Here is a 23707-nt window from a genome sequence, read left to right as displayed (position 1 = left end):
CTCGAGATCTTATTAAACAGAAGATCGTATATAATTCATTAAATATATCGATACATGCATATCACGAAAGTCATCAATAGTAGTTCCTGTATATATAATGAACATCAATACCATCTGCAAATACCTCCCCTATTTCTTCTAATGATAACCCTTTTACTTCAGGATAGCATACAAAAACAAATCCCCATGCTAATAACATAAAAAATGCAAACCCTAACATCGTATTCTCATTACCAACGGAGTTCATGACACTTAAATAGGTTAACGATACTAATGTATTTGTAAACCAGTTCGTACAAGATATACATGAAGCACCGAAAGCCCTTTGATTTAAAGGCAAAAACTCTACAGAACTCCAAGGGACAGTTCCCAATGCAGACGCATAACCTGCAACATATATGATTAAGGATACTAGTAATAAGTTAATGTTGTTATGATCAAATCCTATGCTTGCTAGTAATAATCCTAAGATCATTACCCAAATGGTATACAATAATATTGCCCTTCTACCTAATGAATCCACAAGAAACAAGGCAACAAACGTAAATACAAAATTGGTAGCAGCAATTATCATTGCTGGGATTAGAGGATTCTCTGTCTCCAGTTTTGAGAATATTATTGGTGAATAATACATGAATGCGTTAAAACCTGACATCTGTTGGAAAAACATAAGAACACATCCTATAACCAAAGCTCTCTTAGTCTTTGGTTCCATTTTCTTCCGCTTATTATTTTGATTGGAGAGTTGCAATTGCGGTCTTGTTGAATGTTCGTCATTACTAATTCTTGCATCTGTCCTTGTACGTGCAAAATTTTGGGCTAAAATAGAAGATGGCCACGTTTGACTATTAGACCTCTCAAATAAAGGTGTCATTGAGTCTACTTCTGGACGATTATGTCCATATCTCTCTAATTTATTAAGCGCCATCAATAATTTCCTCAGTTGTAAGTTTATTTGAAGTGAATTAGCATTGGGATATAACATTCGTAATGAATTTTGTGCCTCGGCATACTGATGCGTATGAGCCAACCACCTTGGTGATTCTGGAATGAAATCGAGTATTAATATGAATAATAAAGCTGGCAATGCGGCAATACCAAATAAATATCGCCACGAATGAGAAGAGTTTCTTAACGAGTATGCAATAATATATGATAATAATTGACCTCCAGTGATAGCAATTGAATTTAAAGTTAACATGAACCCACGTATACTTGCCGGTGATATTTCACTTAAATATATCGGGATACATTGAGCAGCTACACCAATAGCTATCCCAACGATAAATCTTCCTAGTATCAATATATTCAAAGTACGAGCCATAGACATCAACACTGATGCCAATATAAAAATTGCGCAACATATGGCTAATGTGATTCTACGACCATATCGGTCAGCAATCTTGAAGGCAACGATTGACCCACTAAAGGAACCTATACCTGTACTGGCAGTAATAAATTCCTTCTGTAGGTCTGTAATACTCAAACGGTGTAAGTCTGATGGTCTAAGATATAATAAAACTCCGGATATAACTCCGGTATCATAACCAAAGAGAAGCCCCCCGATAGTGACACCAACGATTATTGTGAGAGTCCGTATATTTAGAGTGTATGGTAAATGATCTATATCATTCATTGTGGAGGTGGTAACTTGTGAAAATGTCGAGTAACAATCTGAATAGAACTCTTCATGCGGGAGGGTATTTTGTTGTGGTAATTGAGAGTTCGTAGCCAAATGGCTTTGTTGAGAGCTGTGACGATGATGATGTTTCGTTTTCTTCGACATTAATGCCTTAAACTGTGGATTAGTTGGATTACGATATTTTATGATGAACTATTCAACTAATGGGAGGCCAAATGAGAAAACAAACCGAAGTTAATAACTATGAATCAAAATCAAATCAAATCAACTTAATGCTATTGAGCTTGTGCTATTACATGTATCAGAGGGAAATGCCTCTTAGGTGATATTATCACTAAATTTCCGACTCTTCGGGGATTCGAATTTGATGGAACTTGAAAGGGAATTTTTTTATAATAAAAATGGCGACAACGAACAATACCTTTCATTCATTCAAAACAAAAAATGTATATGCCACTAGATAACTTAATATCGATTTAACTAAGTCTGTCTTGTATATCTTTATTTTTACATTTTATGTCTTGTTGTACACTAAAGCTAAGGCATTGAAATTCAGTTGGCTCAATTGGAAACATTATTATCAGTTAGTGTGATAATGATAAAAACACTGCTAAATCTTGTACCAGTTTCCATTATGTCTTGATAGTAACTGTATCTGAAATAGAAACGATTTATACAAGTTACAACCTGTGCTATTTTTTTTGGCATGGTTGTCTAAACAAGCTTAGCAATTGAAGAGCAAGAGATAAGAGATCGATGTAAGTGTCGCAAAATAAAACGAAAAAACATCAAAGCTCTTTTATAAATATACTATCACAATCAGAGATGATGGCAACTGGTTCCTATACATCTCATATATCCATATCATTAAAGAATGCAACTTTGAATAAGAAGAACATAGTTTCGTACAAAGTGACTACAGAGCGAAATGGACACTTTAATGGTAACTCTGTAAACCCTCAATCTATTGAACTAGCTACGGTCCGCCTTCCTGATACCACGAATTAACATCTGTGATGTTGACAGATTAATAAGACCACATCAACTACAGAAAACCATCTTCTATAACCTAAAACGAAACAGTCGGTGTTGTCGGTTAGAACTGCCATTTATACCTGGTGCAATCCCTTTATCCTTTTACTAAAAGGGACTCGGCGAAGCCAGAAGACAAAGCGAACTGACGACAATAGAGTAAATTGAATTGAATTGAGCTCAATAAATAAAAGAACATTAATAAGAAGTGATGAAGCAGAAGGGTGGGATTTTGGGATATTTAGCAATCGAATACAACGCAACAAGAGCCTTTGACAACAGGTCTAGGAATATATACACGAACATAATACATTATGAGTTTTAAAGGTTTTACGAAAGCAATAACGAGAGCACCTCAAAACTTCCGTCAGAAGTTCAAGATGGGAGAGCAAACCGTGGATCCTGTATATGAGGATGCAGAAAGACGGTTCAAAGAACTTGAAGATGAAACCAAAAAGTTAAGTGAAGAGTCTAAAAGATACTCGACAGCTGTGAATGGGATGTTGACTCATCAGATTGGCTTTGCTAAAGCCATGGAAGAAGTGTTTAAACCTATTTCAGGGAAAATGAGTGATCCTAATGCTAGTGTTCCTGAGGATAACCCAGACGGTATTGAAGCTAGTGAACAATACAGAGATGTGGTGGCAGAGTTACAAGAGACTTTGAAACCTGATTTGAAGTTAATCGAAGAGAAGATTGTCAAACCATGTCAAGAATTATTGAAGATTATCGGGTATATTAGAAAAATGGCCACTAAAAGAAACCATAAGAAATTAGATCTTGATAGACGTTTGAATAATTACCACAAATACGAGAAGAAAGACGAACCTACCGCTAAGGATGAAGAAAGAATGTATAAGGCCGAGGCTGAAATGCAAGTAGCACAACAAGAATATGATTATTATAACGAAATGATGAAGACTCAATTGCCCGTATTGTTTGGTCTAGAAGCTCAATTTGTTCAACCATTGTTTGTTTCATTCTATTACATGCAATTGAATATTTTTTACACTTTATACAATAAATTCCAAGATATGAAGATTCCATATTTTGATTTAACTAGTGACATTATCGAAGCATTCACCTTGAAGCGTGGTAATGTTGAAGAACAAGCTGATTCGTTGACCATCACACATTTCAAAATTGGTTATTCAAAGGCGAAATTAGAGATGACTAGAAAAAGATATGGCGCAGGTGGTGATGACAGTGTTCCACCTGGATCTCCAGTTGCAGGACAACCAGGTGCTTACGGAGCAGCAACAGGGATGGCTGCTCAACCTGGTGTATATGATCCAAACACAACAGCCATGGCTACCCAACCTGGTGCCTACGGAGCCGGTGCCACAGTGGCTCAACCCGGTGCATACGGTGCTTATGATGACAAAGCTGCAATGGCTCAACAAGCATATGGTGCAACACCTGCTGCTGCTGCTCCACCAGCATACGGTGCTATGGCGGGTGCTATACCAGGTGCCCCTGTTGCTGCTGCTGTAGCCACCCCGACTATGGCAGGCGCTGAGACTTGCACAGCCTTGTACGATTACCAAGCTCAAGCACAAGGTGACTTGAGTTTCCCGGCAGGTGCAGTAATAACGGTTGTACAACGTACAGCCGACGCCAACGAATGGTGGACCGGCTCTTACAACGGTCAACAAGGTGTATTCCCTGGGAATTACGTCCAAATCAACCAGTAGTGATCCCTTGCATTTTTATTCTGCAGTCTACTGATGTCGCTATCACGTACCATCTAAATTTACATTCTGTTTATTTAATCTATGTATATCATACATAATTATAATTATAATTATAATAATCTATTACGGTCAACCTACTGTTTTCCTATCTGGGAAATATAATTCGCTTGGGAGATTCCCCAAAACGGGAACACGCTTCCTCTTCCGGCCACGCGATCTGTGTGAGATGCCCCGATTGGGTAATCGTCCGTGGAAAAAGCAAAACCGTTTCGGACACCAAAAACTTTCTATCTCTTTCTTTTCAATTTAATTTAGTTTCCCTCATCGTGGAACACCAAGCTGGATAACACTTCGACATGATGGCGTTGAACCCCACATATAGTATACTCTTGAAAGTATTTTAACAAGTATAAAGAAAATATTGTTAACTGATTATTAATTTTGTAGACAAATTCATTAAACTTAACTTCAATTCCAACAGTTTACTTCTTCCATTGCAATACCCATATTATTTTCCCTCTTTCTAAATAATATTTTTTTTCTATTTTTTCCTCTTTCTAAAAGTTAACAAAAGGGAGAACGAAAGAAGGTCTTTTTTTTCTATTAAAGTAAATCAAAGATAAAGGAAAACTCTAAGCCCCAAAGAAGGAATTCGATATTATTTTTCTTCTTTAATAGTTTCTTCACGTAAAGTTACATTTTCAATCAAAACACAAAGCCGTGCTATTAATAACACACAGCCTCAGCTTCTGTTCATCAAAAAACCGTTATTTTCCAATTAGAACCGTGAACCTATCTTATAAAGAGATATAGTTAGACCTTATTATCATATCATATAACGCGTTCTAACGGTTATATATCTGTATTTTCAATAGTAAAATTCATTTTATTACTACAAAATTTCTAATTAGTGATAATTTAATATTTTTTATGCATATTTTATCCCCAATACTACAAAACTAATCTAAGCCCTACATTCATCAGTAATAGTGCTTTCACATATAATATACCATTATATTATCTGATTTATTTGTTACTAATCCCTATTTTTTTATCATCTTTTTATTTTACAAATTTAGAAACCTATTCAGATCCACGTTTGTATATATACCTTCATTTAGAATATCGATTTAATCCATTAAAAAGTACACAGTTGAAACATATTAAAAAAAAATGCCACAATTTTGGAAACAATTACTTAGTAACCCAAAGAGTGCTTCATCAGAATCTCTTCCGACATCTGAAGACGCACACTCATCTTCACAAAATATTAAATCTCAACCGAGACCCATTCTAACAAATAGACCATATTCATACAGTTCAATATCAAGTTCGACAATGAAACAAGTTTCGCCAAATAAACCACGTAATCCTTCACATTTAGGTTTAAATTCTCATAAGAGTGATCAACCAGCTCTCGGTACAAGTGTAGGATCTGCAGAGTTTAAAGATCATAGAGACAGATTCCTTACCGACAGAAATGGATTTGTTGGTCGTGTCTTTGGTGTATCATTATCTGAATCTCTGAGCGTAGCATCTGCCGAAGTTATTGTTCAGAGTGAATTAGTAAGTTTTGGTAGAATACCTATTTTAATTGCTAAATGTGGTGCTTATCTAAAGGCTAACGCCTTGGAGACACCGGGGATATTTCGTATCGCAGGGAATGGGAAAAGAGTTAAAGAATTACAATTCATTTTCTCCACTCCTCCTACATACGGTGCTAAATTTAATAATTGGGACGCATATAGTATACATGATGTCGCATCTTTATTAAGGCGATACCTTAATAATTTAGAAGAACCTTTGATACCATTAGAATTCTATGAAAGTTTTAGAAAACCCATACAGGATAAACCAAGAATCATTAAACATATGTTAAGTCGTCATGTATCTCACCCAAACGCGAATAAAGAAAATAGTGTTACCATAGAAGATAAATCCAAGGAAAAAAATGGCGCATTTCCAGTCACTAATGGAACTACTACATCACCATCGGAAGCCACTATGGACCCTCAAGAAGTACTTGCAAGGTCTCATAGACACGAATCTTATGAAGCTGATAAAGAAACAGAGGCCGAAGATACAGATGATGAATCAAAACGAAAGAGGAAACAACGTCATAAGAAGAGACTTGCCCGTGATATAAAGACTACCATTAAAGAATATGAAGAACTATTTATCCAGTTATCAAATGATACAAAACAACTAACAATATATTTGCTTGATTTAATGAGTCTTTTCGCCAGACAATCACAACTGAATTTAATGACGGCCAGAAATTTAGCTGCTATTTTCCAACCATCAATGTTATCACATCCACAACATGATATGGATCCAAAGGAATATGAACTATCCAGATTTGTAGTAGAATTTTTAATTGAATACTCGTACAAATTGTTACCGAATTTGCTTAAAATTACCAAAGAGGAACAAGACAGGAACATAAAAAAGACCTCAATAGAGAATGGTCACGACGTTGCCATACCTACCCCAAGAATTATTACACCTAATAATGCTTCACAAGCAAGAAGACCTACCGATTTGGAGAGAAATTCTTCAAAACAATCTGTTAGGTCCATTACACCAAATTCATTACTGGGATCTGGATCAACGAATGCGATAGATATACCCAATAGACCAGCAAATCAAAGAAATTTATCAAACTTATCATCTTCTCCAAAAGTTAGTGATAGATCTCCAGAGAAACAAATGCAAGATGCTCATAAATTGGGAATGTCATTGCAATTACAAATCCCAAAGACCAGGACTAGACCCCATTCACGATCAATTGGTTCAGCACCGGTACCGCCTGATGTGATATCAAGTAACAAACGGAAAACTAAGTTATTTCCTTGGCTACATAAACCTGGCATTCTAAGTGACACAGGTGATAATTCTGGTACTGAAGGTGAAGGAGATGATTTCCTAATGTCTAATGATGAAGATGGAGACGTGTCAAATTCTCCAATATCTAAAAAAAGGTTAGATATACCTAAAATTGCTTCAAATATGGAGAAATCCAATTCCTCTTTGGGACCTGTCTATTCTAACGACAGCTCTCCACTAAATTCAACTAGCTTATTAAGGGTACCTCAAAGTAAATCACCAGCCAGAGTTGGTTCTAATTCTTCAAGCAGAGTTAGACCAATGTCAATGTTTTTAGATAAAACGAAGAGCAGATCAGTTGATGAATTAGGCTCTGTATCTAATGGTGGTGGTTATACATCGAAAGGTAATGAGAGTGATTCACGTTCATCTAGAAGTAAGAAAAGAGAATCGTGGTTTCAAAGGTGGACAAGTAGATCCAATTCAGCAACTAGAACTTAGGTTATAATTATAGTAAAAACATATATACTGGACACTTATTTTACATAAAAAGTAAGAAAAATTGTTTATTTCTTCTTAGATATTAAGAAACATGATTCTTTTAAACAACAATACCCCAAATTTTATCTACACATTTATATAAAAAATTATATAATATCTGATATTCAGTCTAATTCAATAATATCATCCTCTTCTATAATCTCTATATCATCCTCTTCTTGTTTACTCTTTTTGTTCTGAGTAGCTTCTGATGATTCATCCGATAACTTGCGTTTTTTGATGTCTTTATCATTATCATCCATATCTAAAGTTATAACTTCATTTGTCTGCAATACTGGAGTCTCCTGCGTTGAGCTTTCGTTATGCTCTTCCTCCGCAGTAGTCATCTTAACAAAAGGAATTTTGATATCTGGTAATTCAATATCACTTGTTTTTCTGCTATCAATCTTCCTGCTTTCAATATATAATTCCAATGGTTTTAAGCCCATTCCATTATTATCTTCAGTTTCGTCTGTCACCAATATAACCGAACCAGGAAGAACTTTAATTTCTTCCAAAGTTTTCTCATCCAGACTATCAAAATCAAAATCACTCAGCAATCTTTGACCTGTAGTATCCAAAATAGATAACTCCTCTGTATCGAAATTGTACTTTTCAGACAGTGTAATAATAAGATCCTTCAACTTCAAGTGTTTAAACATATCTGATTGAATGTTCATGACTCCACGTACAACTTTAGAACATACAGGACAGTTACAATTAGGTTTTGCTAAAGTTGGATTTGATAAATATCTGTTTTGAGAAATATTACTTGCCTTGGCTGTAAAAACCATATTCAAGTCGGTTGGCTTAGTTATCTTGGCAAAATCTAGTAGACTTAGTACACGAAGAGATACTAATGATGAGAGACCTGCAATAATAGCGTTAGTGGTAGCAATAGCTGGAATAATATTACCTGCAATTTGCTTAATATCGAAAACACTTTTTAACGGAATATTAAATATTTGTGATCTAATATTTGCTGCGGTTGAAACAAATTCAAGAGTGTCCTCGTCATCTTTGTCAAACTCAATATGATTATCTTCCTCTTTCATACGTTTCATTAGTTTACTGGTTATGCTACTAAATTTTTGAATCTGGTCTTGAATAGGCCATAAAGCACTTAGATCAAGATTTCTGTCAATCAAGTCTGTTGTTATTTGACTACTATTTAATGGAGTTGGTCTCGTTCTTGTTTTCCATAAATTTTCAATTCTCAGTAACTTTTCAATATCATGAATAAATATCTTTTCAATGATGTTTGGGATCAAAGTAGTATCTCCAGATAAAATGATATCTTGTAATTCCTGTAATTCATTTGTCTCCTGCTTGATTCTTTTGATTTCATCCTCATCAGTAGTACCCCAGTCCTTATTTTCAGAATCATTGTTAACAGCTACATCTGCAGCAAATAATTGAGCAAACAAAAAGTTTTTGGCCCAAACTATACAATGGATTGGCTGTGAAGGTGTTGATCTAATAGTGCACACAGGGAAAGTCTTCGGAGTTTCCTTTTTCGTACAGTCAAAGCATTCTGTTTCATTTGGAATAATGGGTTGCATATAACCATCAAACCCAGAGGTACCAGATTCTAAAAGAGGAATGGATAAAAATTGAGACATCTTGTTTACATATCTTCTAGCTGCAAGGTTATCTAATGCATTGAAAATAATATCGAATTCACCAAACCAGTGCAATGGAAATTGAGAAGTATCCATGATATTACCCTCATACGGTACCAATTTAGAATTATTAAAACCCTGGACAGCTTTCACAGCTGTAGTAGACTTTGGTTGTTTAATATCACGTTGTCTAAATAAAAACTGTCTATTCAAATTAGATAAATCAATCGTGTCAAGATCTACTAAATGAATTTCACCAAATTCCATCAATATCAAGTCTTTCAACAGTTCAGAACCAATCCCACCTGCTCCAATCAATAAACATTTGGTTGCACGTAATTTTTTAAGGTTTTCTTCACCAATAATTTTGGTAATATTTGAGTCTCTAGACATAATGTATATAAATGAATCAGTTAATATCCGTTGGTAATTATAGCACTAGATTATCTACGATATGATACTAAGTTTAGTTTTGACTATCAGGTCTACGTTAAATATATATGTTTTTTGTTCCTCAATACAAGCTATCCCATCCATTTCATTTCCAATATTACTCAACGCAAAACGTAAGAATGATGTCGAAAACAGTCTAACAAACAATAACCCATATAGATGTTATATATAAGATTCCCAAAAAAAAAAATTGCGAAAGCCGGGAATCGAACCCGGGCCCCATCGTTGGGAACGATAGATTCTAACCACTGAACTACTGACGCTTTTCAACTTTTGTTGAAAAATGTATGTTTTCCATGTCGCCAATTACTTCTGATCACGTGACCTAAAGTCAATATTAAAAGTTTTCCATTCTATTAAGTGTTGCCTTATTTAAATTTTTAAAAGGGATAAATAACGTAACACATTCTTAAATGATGGTACAATTAGTTTAGGAATGGTAGTACTTGTTAAACACAGTTACTGTTGTTAAACTGATCATCTTTTGGGCATAGTAACGTTGGACAATTCTCCAATAAACCCAATGTAAGGGGAACGAATACTACATTATGCGGTAAATATCACGTGTTGTTATATATACGGTAGTACAGTACATTCAATATTCTACTTATATTAGCTACCTTCTCCTTCAGATAGGCTAAGCTAATGTTAGCCGTTTTAGTGCTGCCGCTACATTTCAACAGTACTATCAATTGCAGAAAAACAACCTCTGCACTAAAGAGGCTACTATTAGATTGAACTCTCAAAAGGAGAAGATTATTGTCGGAAATATATTATAATAATGACCAAGGTTATGATCTGATGATAGGTTCATCCCGCAATGATTTAATAATAGATTGCTTACGCCACTGCCTAGTGAGTTTATAATCACGACAACGAGAAATCCAACATATATAAATGAAACAATGTTTTATTTATGAGTATAATTGCTTCCATAATTTACTTTATACTTTTTTATATAAGATATAAAAAATCAGACGACTATGAGTTAATTTTATAATATAATAAAATTTGTTCAGTTAAATAGAAGATGTCTTGTCAGAAATTAAGAGTAATATGCACAACACTTAATTTCAATAGGTAAAGAACTACCTTTAAGCACAGTTATTATGAAGCGTGTTAAAATATGAAACAAAATATGTGGCAACATGAAACAAAGTTAATCGCATTATGAAACAAAACATAATTCGAACCTCAATTGAGATTAGAATAAAAAATATATAAAGACAAAGAATTCTGAACTTGCATTCGAAGTTAGATTCTATTTGTTCTATAAATTATATATAATATAAAGAGACTGATCAATTATCGTATTAAAAAATGTCCGAATTAAATAAAGTAAAGCTTGAAGAGACTAATAGAGGCAAACACTCTATCTCAGATTCTCTACATGTCTAATATTCAATTTTTCCATTAATTATAAATGTACAATTAGAATTTACAATGGACTGTACTGTTATATATATACGTGGAACGTTATTAGTTTACTATATAACGTATTAATTTGTCCCGCTACATGGTGTTTGTTGGAATCACAGTGCCCATTGGTACTATGTACAGAAGATGAACAATTAAACATCTGTAACTCTTTTTAACATGGGATATCGTTAATGTTACAAAGTATAGATGACACCTCTCCAAAAATCTAGCATTTGGCTCATCGCTATTTTATGTTGAATTCATTATCTGCCTATTACTGAAAACTTCGATATCTCGTAATACCGGAGATTTATACGCTATTCGCGAAGCCTGAAAATTGTTGATATTAAATGTATGGAACGCTCTTGATTGACATCTCTTAAGTAAAGGTTAAAAGATTGAGTATTGAAACTGAAAAATAGTCATTTAACCAAGAATCTTACATATAAACTTATATTCAAAACTGTACCAAACCACCCATCGTCATGATAGACAACAAGCATAAATACAGGGTGGAGATACAACAGATGATGTTCGTCTCAGGTGAGACGAATGATCCACCTATTGAAGTAACCTCATTGATCGAAGATATAGTGAGAGGTCAGGTGGTAGAGATCCTGTTACAGGCGAACAAGACAGCACATATTCGGGGTAGTAAAAGTATTCTTCCTGAGGATGTTATTTTTTTAATTAGACACGATAAGGCGAAAGTTAATCGTTTGAGAACCTATTTGTCATGGAAAGACCTACGTAAAAATGCTAAGGATCAGGATGCCAGTGCCAGTGCTGCAGGTGCAGGTACTGGTGGTGATGATGATGATGGTAAGAAAGGTGGCGATAAAGTAGATAAAGATGATAAAGACGGTGTCAACATGATGAAAGTTAAAAAATCACAAATTAGACTACCATGGGAATTACAATTTATGTTTAATGAACAACCTTTAGAGAATAATGAAGATGAAAATGATTTAGATGAAGATGAAAGAGAAGCGAATATTGCTACCCTGAAGAGATTGAAAGCAGCAGACGATCGTACTAGGAACATGACCAAAGAGGAGTATGTACATTGGTCTGATTGTAGGCAAGCTAGCTTTACATTCCGTAAGAGTAAAAGATTCAAGGATTGGTCTGGGATTTCTCAGTTGACCGAAGGTAAACCGCATGATGATGTAATTGATATATTAGGTTTTTTAACATTTGAAATAGTGTGCTCGATTACAGAAACAGCATTAAAGATGAAAAAAAAAGAACAAATATTACAAAGTCAAAATGCAAAAAATAAACAAGCTTCACAGGATTTAACATTTGAAGTGACAACTTTAAATAAAAGAAAAAGGTTATTTGATGGACCAGATAATGTTGTGAATCCTTTACAAGCTATTCATATAGAGGAAGCCTGGAGAATTCTGCAAGCAGTAGACATGAAGCATAAGGCATTAACTAATTTCAAAGGTGGTAGATTATCCACAAGACCTATTCTTTTATAAATATATCCATATATGTGTATATGATGAATTGTATGTAATTTGTTTTATATTACGGGTTTATGCACATGGTAACATGGTCAATGCATTTATTTATATTAAAAAAAAGAGCGTCATCATTCTCATGATTTGATATATTTTATTTATCGATATAATTATCTATATCATCTATTTATTTAATGTACATAACAACAATAGTAGTTAAGGAAGAAAGAAAATGTATGCTAGAATTTTTTTTGTTTTGTTTTATTTATTTGGGAATGTTTTTCATTGTCTTCAAAACTAAGTTTAGTAACGTTCCTTCAATCTTGATGCGACAGTACGCAAATTACCGTAAACTTTACCTGGTGGAGAACCAAGAATCAAACTAACAACAGATTCTCTAGCCATTCTAATATGTGTGAACCCGCCTAGAATATGAATTTTACTATCAGCAAGCACAATTCTTGTTCTTGTAGCGTTTTCAATAGCAAACTTAGTCTTACCATCTTTACCGGCAATACGACCAATGGCTCTTGACAAATGATCACCATTTAGAGTCTTAACATCCTTAACTTCAAAAGTTTCAATATATAGATCATCTAATCTTAATAATGCAATAGCATCATCTAGATCAAACCCAAGAGTAAAAGCTTTAATGAAATCGGCACCCTTCTGTAAAGCACCTGGATCTGTTGTAAATTTAGGATTAGTTCTTAATTCGACCGATTTAGTTTTTAAATTCATTCTAACTTGTAGTTTTAAATGTTCCACCAAAGGTGGATATATTTTAGTCCAATTATTTCTTAGTGGGGTCATTCTATGTGGTGGAACTGCAATTTTTCTACTCTCCAGTTTAATCTTTGTTAAAGTAGTTTTGTTAGCTTGAGCAAAACGTGGTTTCCCAGATTCATCAAACACTACACCTTTAGATTCTTTTTGTTTTTTAATTTCTTCAGTTGGACCATTTTCAGTCGAGACTGCAACATTGTCATCTTGATCTATCAAAATATCCTCATCATCTTCGATCATCTCTGTATTATCCATACCTATTATTCTACTTGAACTAATAGAAGCAGCATTATTGCCAGTTTCTGGAACAGTAGTCTTCTTCAGAGCTGTTGGTGCAACCATCTTATTTGTATATGTGAAAGTAAGGTGTTTGTTGGTGAATATCAATCTTCTATCGCAAAGCTAAATATTTGTACATATNGTCAATTACAACATTCATACAATAATCATATATATATATATATATATATATATATATATTTACGTAGTCTAGGGCCAGTTGGTTTGAATATTAAAAGTAAGTTACTGTGCATTGAGATGAGATGAGATGAGTTCAAAATTTCATTAACTGGGAAAAAATTTTCATTTTTTTGCGCTAGAAGCAGTTCGCCGTTGCAATCAGTGGGAAGGCGATGAGAGCGCGCGCGCGGAGATTCACAGCCAGAAAATGAGAAAATACAGTGCTATCTCTATATCTAACACTATATTATTGCTAGATTTATATATATATAATACTACATTATAGATGGTGTTTATATTGGTTAGTCATTCACGTTATCTAAGCGAGTTGGTTATGAATGGTGTGCTGGGACTTTATAATCTGATTGTACGGTGGGAAGATTGTGTACTGTAGCCCGTGTTTCTCTCTTTATCTTCTGTATGATTTGTTTGTTTTCCACCAATTAATTTTAACGAATGCGATAGAGAGGCGGGCATTCGGTACTTTCACCGGAAACAAAATTAAGAGATGACTGAAATTGATTGACAACAGTACTTGTAACAAAGAGGGAATCGCGATTCTCTTTTACCAGAATTGTTTGTTTCCATGTATATATTGCATTGAACTTTATATGGTTCCAAGATGTTTTTTTGATCGAACTGTTTTGGAAAAGTTTACTGGAAGAGGTGATCTATGCATGTATATTCATATTTTGTCAAAAATATAATAAAAAGAAATTGAACTTCGAGAAGTAAACAATATTTGATTAATAATAGAAGATGAATGGATTGGTACGACATGGAACCAGCAATTTAATGGGGACCATCAGAAATCCGATAATTATATACGGATTGGTACATGCCAGATCGTTTTCATTATGTGGAGGTCCCCTTTTATTCAGCAATGACTCGTTTAGGTCAAAGGACAATAGCAAGAACAGTAACAATATTAATAATAGTAATAAAGTATGGGATAATGTTGAAGATAAATTGAAAGATTATAAATTGAGATATACTGATCTTCAAGGGAAGATAGATAAGTATAAGACACAAATCTCTTCTCAAGTTGATGTAATTAAAAAATCTATCAATGAAGCAAATAAGAAAATTGAAGAACAAGAGAAAGAAGGTACTGATGTGAAATTGAATTATAAGAAAAATGCTCAAACGAGTGGTAATATTGTGGGGTTACCATCTGATAGAGAATTGAATAGAAAACAATGGAAAAGAAAATTGGAATTTTATTTGGATTCTTTACAAGAGACCATTTTCACAGCAACTAGAGCATTAAATGACGTTACGGGCTATTCAAGTGTCCAAACATTAAGAAACTCTATAACTATTATGGAGAAACAATTGGATATTGCAAAACAGGATGTGAAAAAGTATAAAGCTCAATATGATAAGGCAATTGACTCTAGGGCGACTTCTCAAAGACAATTAAATGAATTGTTACAGAGGAAAAGTTCATGGACACCAGGTGAATTAAAACAATTCACAGATCTATATCAAGCTGATGCTACTAACTCTCAAAACGAAAAAAAATTAAAGGCTAGATTGGTCGAGTTGGAAGCTGCAGAGATTAAATTAGAAGATGAATTATATAGAGCAATTCTGACAAGATATCATGAAGAGCAAATTTGGTCAGATAAAATTAGACGAACTTCAACTTGGGGTACCTTCTTGCTGATGGGGATGAATATTGTTCTATTCTTAATATTTCAATTGTTGTTGGAACCATGGAAGCGGAGAAGATTAACCAGATCATTTGAAGATAAAGTTAAAACAGCTTTAGAAGATTATTCGCAAGAACAAAATGAAAATACATTGCAAATTTTAAAAGCATATCGTATTACAATGGAAGGAAAAGAACATCTTGTTGATGAATCTGATATTAAATCCGATCTGTCCCAATTAGAAAAGACTACGTCTACAGCAGATTTGTTCTCAGTACCAGAAGAGACGACAGATACAACACTTTCACCCGGAGACATATCGGAGAGGATACAGAATTTTGGTAAGAAATTGAAGAGTATCGCACCGAATCAAGGAGCTTCTGAAATTGTTCTAACTAATAAAGAATTTTATATATATTCTTCATGTCTTATCACAGTCGGTGCAATTATAAGTAGTGTATTTTATAATATGTAAATAAGATACAATTGAGACAATATTGAAAAAGAGAGCATAATTACACCGTCAACTTACTGTTGGATCTCAATAACCTAATGCATAGTGATGCTGAAATGAGATATATATATCTTGATTAAGTTTTAGTGATAATGTTATTACTCTATCGATCTCCTTAGTCGTTAAATATGATAGTTTTTCATTATAATATTTGCGAATAAGTTACGGGTATCTATCTCTTGTATTGTAACAGAGCCGGTGGCAAAAAACTAATATTGAATTTTTAAAGGTTTGGTAGTGACGGATAGTAACTATTCTGGAATATAGGTGAAATAGAAATAAACCACACATATAATTCAACAACAATAGATTGAATAAACCAAAATATTTCGTTTTAAAAAACTTTTGGATATTAGAAAACAATAGCTGTCCTAGTATATAACTTTGAAAACCAAATCTAGTACACTTCACCAGATAAACACACAGGGGTTTACAATTAGAACAACCGCATTACATACCATAGCACAACATTCAAATGGAAGAATTAGGTATCACACCATCTAAGGAGAATATAGCAGAAGAAAAACGTGAGTTTAAGTCATACGGAGACTTATTGGCGGAATTGAGTAAGAGTAACAGTGTTGCATCATCTGGTTTAAATAGTGACGTTTATTTAAGATTAAAGAAATTAGAAAGAGAACATGAACTACTGACTTTACAAGAAGATTATATTAAAGATGAACAACGTCACCTTAAGAGGGAATTATTAAGAGCTCAAGAGGAGGTTAAGAGGATCCAGTCCGTACCTTTAGTCATTGGCCAATTTTTGGAACCTATAGATCAAAATACTGGTATTGTATCAAGTACCACTGGTATGAACTACGTTGTTAGAATTTTATCAACTCTTGATAGAGAATTATTGAAACCATCTATGTCAGTTGCATTACATCGTCATTCCAATGCGTTAGTTGATATATTACCTCCAGACTCTGACTCGAGCATATCTGTTATGGGTGAGAGTGAGAAACCTGATGTCACATATGCAGACGTTGGTGGTCTGGATATGCAGAAGCAAGAAATTAGAGAAGCTGTGGAATTGCCATTGACACAGGCTGATTTATATGAACAGATTGGTATTGATCCGCCAAGAGGTGTATTGCTTTATGGTCCTCCAGGTACAGGTAAAACGATGCTGGTTAAAGCTGTTGCCAATAGTACGAAGGCATCGTTTATCAGAGTCAACGGTTCTGAGTTTGTTCATAAATATTTAGGTGAAGGTCCAAGAATGGTTCGTGATGTGTTTAGATTAGCTAGGGAGAATGCACCATCGATCATTTTCATTGATGAAGTTGATTCTATTGCTACCAAACGTTTTGATGCACAAACAGGTTCTGATCGTGAAGTTCAACGTATATTGATTGAACTATTAACCCAAATGGATGGTTTTGATCAATCTACAAATGTTAAAGTCATTATGGCTACCAACAGAGCAGACACTTTAGATCCGGCTCTATTGAGACCTGGTAGATTGGATAGAAAGATTGAATTCCCATCTCTTCGTGATAGACGTGAACGTCGTTTAATTTTTGGTACAGTAGCGAGTAAAATGTCATTAGCCCCGGAAGTTGATTTGGATTCTTTAATTATCCGTAACGACTCATTATCTGGTGCTATAATTGCGGCTATAATGCAAGAAGCAGGTTTACGTGCTGTGAGAAAGAATAGATATGTCATTCTTCAAAGTGATTTGGAAGAAGCTTACGCTGCGCAAGTAAAGACAGATAGTGATGTTGACAAATTTGATTTCTATAAATGATTAAAGAAAGGCATCTCATCCGTCATAATTAAACAAAACAAAAAGAGAATCGCATCTATTGACATTTACTCAATTATATAATTCTATGTGTAAAGTTATTTTAAGATATGTTTCAACCATGAATGAGTAATAACAAAATAAAAAAGATTAAAAATAAAAAATCTTTATGCGTATTGAAGTTCCACGACGGAAAAGCCAGGAATGAATGTAGATAAATCATTGATATCGAAGTGATCAAGATCTAAATGTCTCCTTGTGTGGTAAATTTTCTTATGCTGTATATGAGTATTGTTTAGAATCTGTAGCACTTTGGACTCGACGGAACTTGGGTAGAATAGTGTAATCTTTCTCATAGCATCATTCTTCATAAAATTCCATATTGTTTCATTTGTAAGTTTTAGGTCAGAACCTTTTAAATCTATGACATAATTCTCATGCATATTAAAATCGATATTATCGATTCTTTCAATATCATCAATGAAATTTGTTGTACTTACTGTTAAATTATCATTCATATACATCCACGTGGGTGGAGAGTAAGATTTCCACCATATATGTACATTGATATCACGATCGGCGTAAAATATTTGTTGAGTTAAAATATCCACTATCCCACTCTGATGGAATACTCCAATAATAATACCCATGGTTAAATTGAACATTACCCATATCTTGAAGAATATTGGCGACTTACACTTCGCTAACTTAATACATATGAATGGGACCAATGGTGTCAAAAATCTTAATTCTTGATGTGGGAATAACGATAATATAAGTATCGCAGAATAAATAGATAACATGGGTAATGACATGAAAAATGATTTTATTTGATTTTTATGATGAGGTATCATATATAGTATACCAGGACCTATTAATTGCGGTAGATTTACCAATATATGTGTGTACCTTGGATGTAAACCATGCTGGGATAAATTATCAACAGATACATTGTATAATAAATTGTTCATTGGTGCAATAATGTAAATGCTGCTACCATAAATATTGGTGTCAATCAAAATGAAAATAAAAGACGTAACAACTATTGTTAGAATTAACAGCATAAAACTCCTCCAATGGTTTAAGTAATATTTCCAAAATACCATCAACGAGGGTAAAAATACGAATGCAGGAAATGTCATTCTATTAAAGATACCCAAAGTTATTAATATACCTTGAAATATCGAAAGCAAATAATAATTTTGAGTGGATTTTTCTAACTGCATTGAAAATGTAGCTATCGTTGCTAGTAGAACCAAGGTTTCTATGGAATTTGAAAATGAATGACTTTGAAACGACCAAGTCACATATGAAGTAATCACATAAACGTAGGCTTTTGATCTGCAAGCCTTGCTATTAGGGACAATATAAGATAAACTCATGTACGTTATTAATAGGAATGATAATGCGTGTTGTAACCTCACACAATACAATAGTATACTCGGATTATTAATATGCAGGATGCATGCCAAGAGATAATAGACAGGTCCATAATACAAAATCAAAGGAACAAAGCTACGGGCACCATTTATTAGATCATATTCCCATGGGATAGTACCGTTAATTCCATAGAATAGTTGTGCGAGTATCTCTAAACTTTGAAAATGTTCATCTGGATGAATATAGGAAGGTTGTATTGCAATTAGTATACCAATTGAAATGGCTAAAATTTCAAACTTCGAGAGGTGCATCTTTTAAGTTAAATTCAATCAATGCGAATAAAGTGACATAGAACTATCAAGGCAAGTTCATAGTATGCGTGTATACAGAGATATTTTCATTCGCAACCTGTGAAAAGTAGTGTTATTAGCCGTCTATCACTTTGGAAGTTTCTGATTACTTGTATTAAGTTAGGATGGTGAAGTATCCAAAATCAACATCATATTGCACGAGCAAGGGCAACATCCTTTTTTTTACAGAACAATTCCCACTCAGAAATATCCGCACAAATGACGACGTCACAACCAAAAATTGAAAATTTATTTCATTTTTTTTGGCAGAATTTGTTCAATGTGGTCAGACAGTTTCTTTTGTATGCAATTAGAGAGAGAGAGGATCATCAAATAACGATGAGCTTCTGAAATATTTTCAAAGAACTTCAATTACTTTCAAATACGGTAAATTTATAATTATAAAGAAAAAGAGATTTAGAAATTATCATATATTGTCTTTACTTAAAACATTCGAAAACATTTAGAAGATATATAGTTTCAATAAAGCAGGTATTTTCTTTGAAACTACAATTGATCAACACGAAGAAATGTTAGACGAACAGGCTATTATAGCCTGCACTGGGCAGACTATGGTTGCTGATGCTAAACTAATTAAAGAGGCAGAATTAAAATTATTTGAGTTTCAAAAAGAAGCTGGGTTCACTTTCTTATTATTAAAGATTGTCTCTAACGTTGAAATTCCTTTAAACATTAGAATGTCATGCGCGATTTATTTTAAAAACAAGGTATTTAGATCTTGGGTCAATTACAACATTACAAGTCAAACAGTTAGTGCTGATGATATTAACCCAGAAGAACAACAAATGATAAAGGATAATATAATTCAAATCATCGTTAGTAATGTTAACGATAATCATATTACACCTCATTTAACTGAAGCATTGTATAATATTCTAATTAGATGTAAGGACTGGGATCTAACAGGTCCTATCTCTGAACTATTGACTAGCGGGAAGCATGATTACACTTATGCTGGTTTATTGGTCGTTTTTGAAATTTGTAAAGTCCATAGATATGACCTTTGCGATAAAAGGGAGTTTTTTGATAAATTTATTTCTACTATATTTCCAACCATTGAAGGTTTACTTTCTCAATTGGTTAACCAAACAGATTTTAAATCCAGCGAATTGTTATATCTGATCTTGAAGAGTTTCAAGTACGCTTGTTTGAATAATTTCCCAGCCTATTTCAATGATGTTTCTAAATTGGATTCATGGATTCAATTACATTTGTTTATTTGTGCTAAACCTGCACCAAAGGAAGTTTTGGAGATAGATATATCCGATAGATCCTTAGACAAGAGAGTCAAAGTCAACAAATGGGGGTTTGGTAACTTAAACAGATTCATTCACAGATATTCAAAGGTCACTAAGCATGTTAATGAACAATTTGTGGCAAACGTTTTCTCAAATGTGATCCCAAGAATATTGCAAGAGTATTTCAGTATTATGAATACTTGGAATCAAAAATCTTTATGGTTAAGTGATGCTTCGTTATATCACTTGATTAGATTTCTTGATAAATGTCTAGTCACAGATGGCTTATATCCATTGATTGAACCTCATCTAGAAGGTATCTTCAAAACTTTGATTTTTACATGTCTATGTGCAAATGAAGAAGTGGCAGAGTTATTTGAAATCGATCCAGAGGATTACACTAGACGTTATTTTGATTTCAATAAAGAAGGGTCTACATCAGATGTTGCCTCTGTTGATTTTATCGCACGTACAGGTACGGGACGCCCAGAACAATTATCTGTAGTTATTCCATTTGTTAATGATATTTTTAATCAATTTGTTCAGACACCAGATAATGTTGAAGTAGCTTATAAACAAGAAGGTGCCATGAGGTCTATTTCTTCATTGTTTATGTTCTTTGAAGGTAACACCACTGAATTGGAAGGTATTTTTACTCATTATATCATCAATATTCTCTCCCAAACAAAATATCCATATTTAATAGCTAGAGGGCTCTCTACAGTAGCAGATTATCAATCAGAATTTCAAAATATGGAAACATTATCTAAGATTTATGAATTGGCTTATAAACATTTAATGGAGACTGACAGTTTACCTATTCAGATCGAAGCAGCCGATGCTTTAAGGACATTAATTATCTCCAATCCAAGCATTCGTGGTCACATTTCTGGTCAAGTTCCTGGCATTGTGGAAAGATTATTGAAATTGTCTAAGGAATTTGAAATTGATATTCTATCTGAAGTAATGGAATCATTTGTTGAAAATTTTGCAGATGAATTGACACCATTCGCCAAGGATCTTGGTAGAAGTCTTACAGAACAGTATTTAAGATTAGGTCAAACTATGATCGAAACCGGTTCCGATAACTATTTTGATCAAGATCAAGAGTTGCAAGCTAGTTCATTATTACAAACCATGACTACGATGGCAATGTCCATGAATAAAGTTTCCTTGGAAGAAGAGTTTATTCCAGTATGTAAATTTATCATTCAAAATGCACAAATCATTCTTTTAACTGAAGTGGTTGATTTAATGGATGCATTGACGTTATCATCAAGAAATTTGAACGGTGGGATGATTTCTGAAAACATCTGGTCATTATTTGGGGAAGTATTAGAATCCTTTGAAATATATTCAATGGATTATTTTGAAGCGTTTAATATTTTCTTTGAGACTATTGTATTACATGGATTCCCAACTAATCAAACATATATCGAACCATTTTTCCAGATTTTAAGTGCGAAATTAACTAGTGGGATTGATTATGATATTGAAAATGTTTTCAATTTATTAACTATGTACAGTTTATCCATGCATGATATCCCATTATTTGGTGAATGCCTCAAAGTTGCTAATGATAAAGATTTAGGTATCGATCCAAAGCAAACAATGAAATTATTTTGGGCCAATCTAATGACAAAACCAATGGAAACGTTACAAATTTGTGAATTAGAAGGTCAAACATTAAATATGATAACTATGTGGTTTGATTTAAAGATTGCATCAGTATTTGGTATTAAATTGCAAATCATGGCAATTTTAGCAATCTTTAAGATGGAACAATTACCAAGTAGTATTGAAGGATTTTTTGTTGCCCTAAGTAATAAATTAGTTGAATTGTTAGAAAGTTTACCAAGAGCTATTCAAAACCGTGATTCGGCTAATAATGATGAAAATGTTGCTAACTTGCTTGTTGGCAATGACGATGGTAATAATAATGTAGAAGATGAAGATGATTATTTTGATGATATTGATGATGATTTCAAAGAGACCGAATTAGATCAAGTGAATGCATTTGAGACCGTTCATCAAGTATTTCAAGCCTTACAAACTCAATCTGCCAATAAATATCAACATATTGTTGAATCATTAGATCCAAAGAAGAAACAATCTTTACAAGTAATCTTTGAATTTGTTGCACAACCCAAATAATTGGATAAACTTTTAATATATATATATATAAAATTTATTATTACATTACAAAACTTCTATATATATATACATACATACATATATACCTAGTTTTCTTCTTTAATATTTTCACTAGGTATGCTTTGTGGTGTAGTTTGTTGTAACCTTGATCTTGATTTTCTAAATAATTCTTCTTGTTGTCGTAAGAGTTCTTCTTCAGATAACCCTGAATTTTTGAATTTTGAATCTCTTCTTTCTCTAATCTTTTGAGTACCTTTAAATTCTACCAAGACTTTTTCTAAGATCGGTATAAAATTATCGAATTCCAATTCTCTCAAAGCGTTTAGTACGTGTTCAGGTGCAATAGTTTTCTTTGCATCATTTTCTGCCATTTCTGACGACATTGATGACAAAATCATTAAGAATTCTATTCCTGATTTAATAATAATTTCTCTCGCATCTTTATTAAACGATAAATCTTTATCTAATATTTCAGAGATGAGTTTCTGTACTGTAGCCTTTGGCAATGAGACATCGTCCTTATCCATACCTGCCATCATTAATAAATAAAATAATTTAATATGATATAATATAATATAATATAAATATCGTTGCTTCTATTATGGGTTTATGTGTAATTAACTCTGTTTTCCATTTCACATCGCATGCGGCTGTGAAAATAAAGAAGCTTCCAACTATACATAATATTAATATGTCAGTT

The 23707-nt window shown here is 33.4% G+C and overlaps 11 protein-coding genes and 1 non-coding gene across 12 annotated transcripts; 6 read left to right on the top strand and 6 right to left on the bottom strand.

The window, feature by feature from the left end:
• Window positions 1-73: 73 nt before the first annotated feature.
• CIN10 (Cin10p) lies at window positions 74-1786 on the bottom strand (the record flags this gene model as incomplete). The annotated part of the gene is made up of 1 exon (XM_041549645.1): window positions 74-1786. One exon carries the CDS (start codon window positions 1784-1786, stop codon window positions 74-76), a length of 1713 nt encoding a protein of 570 aa, XP_041405579.1.
• A 1202-nt stretch (window positions 1787-2988) lies between these two features.
• RVS167 (amphiphysin) lies at window positions 2989-4368 on the top strand (the record flags this gene model as incomplete). Its single annotated transcript, XM_041549644.1, has 1 exon — window positions 2989-4368. The coding sequence occupies one exon, from the start codon at window positions 2989-2991 to the stop codon at window positions 4366-4368; it is 1380 nt and encodes a 459-aa protein (XP_041405578.1).
• Window positions 4369-5541: 1173 nt separating this feature from the next.
• On the top strand, window positions 5542-7695 carry SAC7 (GTPase-activating protein SAC7; the record flags this gene model as incomplete). Its single annotated transcript, XM_041549643.1, has 1 exon — window positions 5542-7695. One exon carries the CDS (start codon window positions 5542-5544, stop codon window positions 7693-7695), a length of 2154 nt encoding a protein of 717 aa, XP_041405577.1.
• A 164-nt stretch (window positions 7696-7859) lies between these two features.
• Window positions 7860-9749, bottom strand: UBA2 (E1 ubiquitin-activating protein UBA2; the record flags this gene model as incomplete). The annotated part of the gene is made up of 1 exon (XM_041549642.1): window positions 7860-9749. One exon carries the CDS (start codon window positions 9747-9749, stop codon window positions 7860-7862), a length of 1890 nt encoding a protein of 629 aa, XP_041405576.1.
• Window positions 9750-10000: 251 nt separating this feature from the next.
• On the bottom strand, window positions 10001-10072 carry KABA2_03S04070. The gene has a single exon. It is a non-coding gene; the product is annotated as a tRNA-Gly (tRNA).
• A 1641-nt stretch (window positions 10073-11713) lies between these two features.
• SPT3 (transcriptional regulator SPT3) lies at window positions 11714-12715 on the top strand (the record flags this gene model as incomplete). The annotated part of the gene is made up of 1 exon (XM_041549641.1): window positions 11714-12715. One exon carries the CDS (start codon window positions 11714-11716, stop codon window positions 12713-12715), a length of 1002 nt encoding a protein of 333 aa, XP_041405575.1.
• A 285-nt stretch (window positions 12716-13000) lies between these two features.
• Window positions 13001-13825, bottom strand: PNO1 (Pno1p; the record flags this gene model as incomplete). The annotated part of the gene is made up of 1 exon (XM_041549640.1): window positions 13001-13825. One exon carries the CDS (start codon window positions 13823-13825, stop codon window positions 13001-13003), a length of 825 nt encoding a protein of 274 aa, XP_041405574.1.
• A 912-nt stretch (window positions 13826-14737) lies between these two features.
• Window positions 14738-16072, top strand: SHE9 (She9p; the record flags this gene model as incomplete). The annotated part of the gene is made up of 1 exon (XM_041549639.1): window positions 14738-16072. The coding sequence occupies one exon, from the start codon at window positions 14738-14740 to the stop codon at window positions 16070-16072; it is 1335 nt and encodes a 444-aa protein (XP_041405573.1).
• A 514-nt stretch (window positions 16073-16586) lies between these two features.
• RPT3 (proteasome regulatory particle base subunit RPT3) lies at window positions 16587-17867 on the top strand (the record flags this gene model as incomplete). The annotated part of the gene is made up of 1 exon (XM_041549638.1): window positions 16587-17867. One exon carries the CDS (start codon window positions 16587-16589, stop codon window positions 17865-17867), a length of 1281 nt encoding a protein of 426 aa, XP_041405572.1.
• A 164-nt stretch (window positions 17868-18031) lies between these two features.
• SMP3 (glycosylphosphatidylinositol-alpha 1,2 mannosyltransferase) lies at window positions 18032-19555 on the bottom strand (the record flags this gene model as incomplete). Its single annotated transcript, XM_041549637.1, has 1 exon — window positions 18032-19555. One exon carries the CDS (start codon window positions 19553-19555, stop codon window positions 18032-18034), a length of 1524 nt encoding a protein of 507 aa, XP_041405571.1.
• Window positions 19556-20124: 569 nt separating this feature from the next.
• On the top strand, window positions 20125-23007 carry SXM1 (Sxm1p; the record flags this gene model as incomplete). The annotated part of the gene is made up of 1 exon (XM_041549636.1): window positions 20125-23007. One exon carries the CDS (start codon window positions 20125-20127, stop codon window positions 23005-23007), a length of 2883 nt encoding a protein of 960 aa, XP_041405570.1.
• An 86-nt stretch (window positions 23008-23093) lies between these two features.
• NCB2 (negative cofactor 2 transcription regulator complex subunit NCB2) lies at window positions 23094-23543 on the bottom strand (the record flags this gene model as incomplete). Its single annotated transcript, XM_041549635.1, has 1 exon — window positions 23094-23543. The coding sequence occupies one exon, from the start codon at window positions 23541-23543 to the stop codon at window positions 23094-23096; it is 450 nt and encodes a 149-aa protein (XP_041405569.1).
• Between the last annotated feature and the right edge of the window lie 164 nt (window positions 23544-23707).

This window comes from Maudiozyma barnettii, assembly GCF_903064755.1.
Source record: "Maudiozyma barnettii strain CLIB 1767 genome assembly, contig: KABA2_03, whole genome shotgun sequence".
Classification (NCBI taxonomy): Eukaryota; Fungi; Ascomycota; class Saccharomycetes; order Saccharomycetales; family Saccharomycetaceae; genus Maudiozyma; species Maudiozyma barnettii.
The sequence above is the reverse complement of the archived record's forward strand: the minus strand, read 5'-3'. Positions and strand labels throughout refer to the sequence as shown.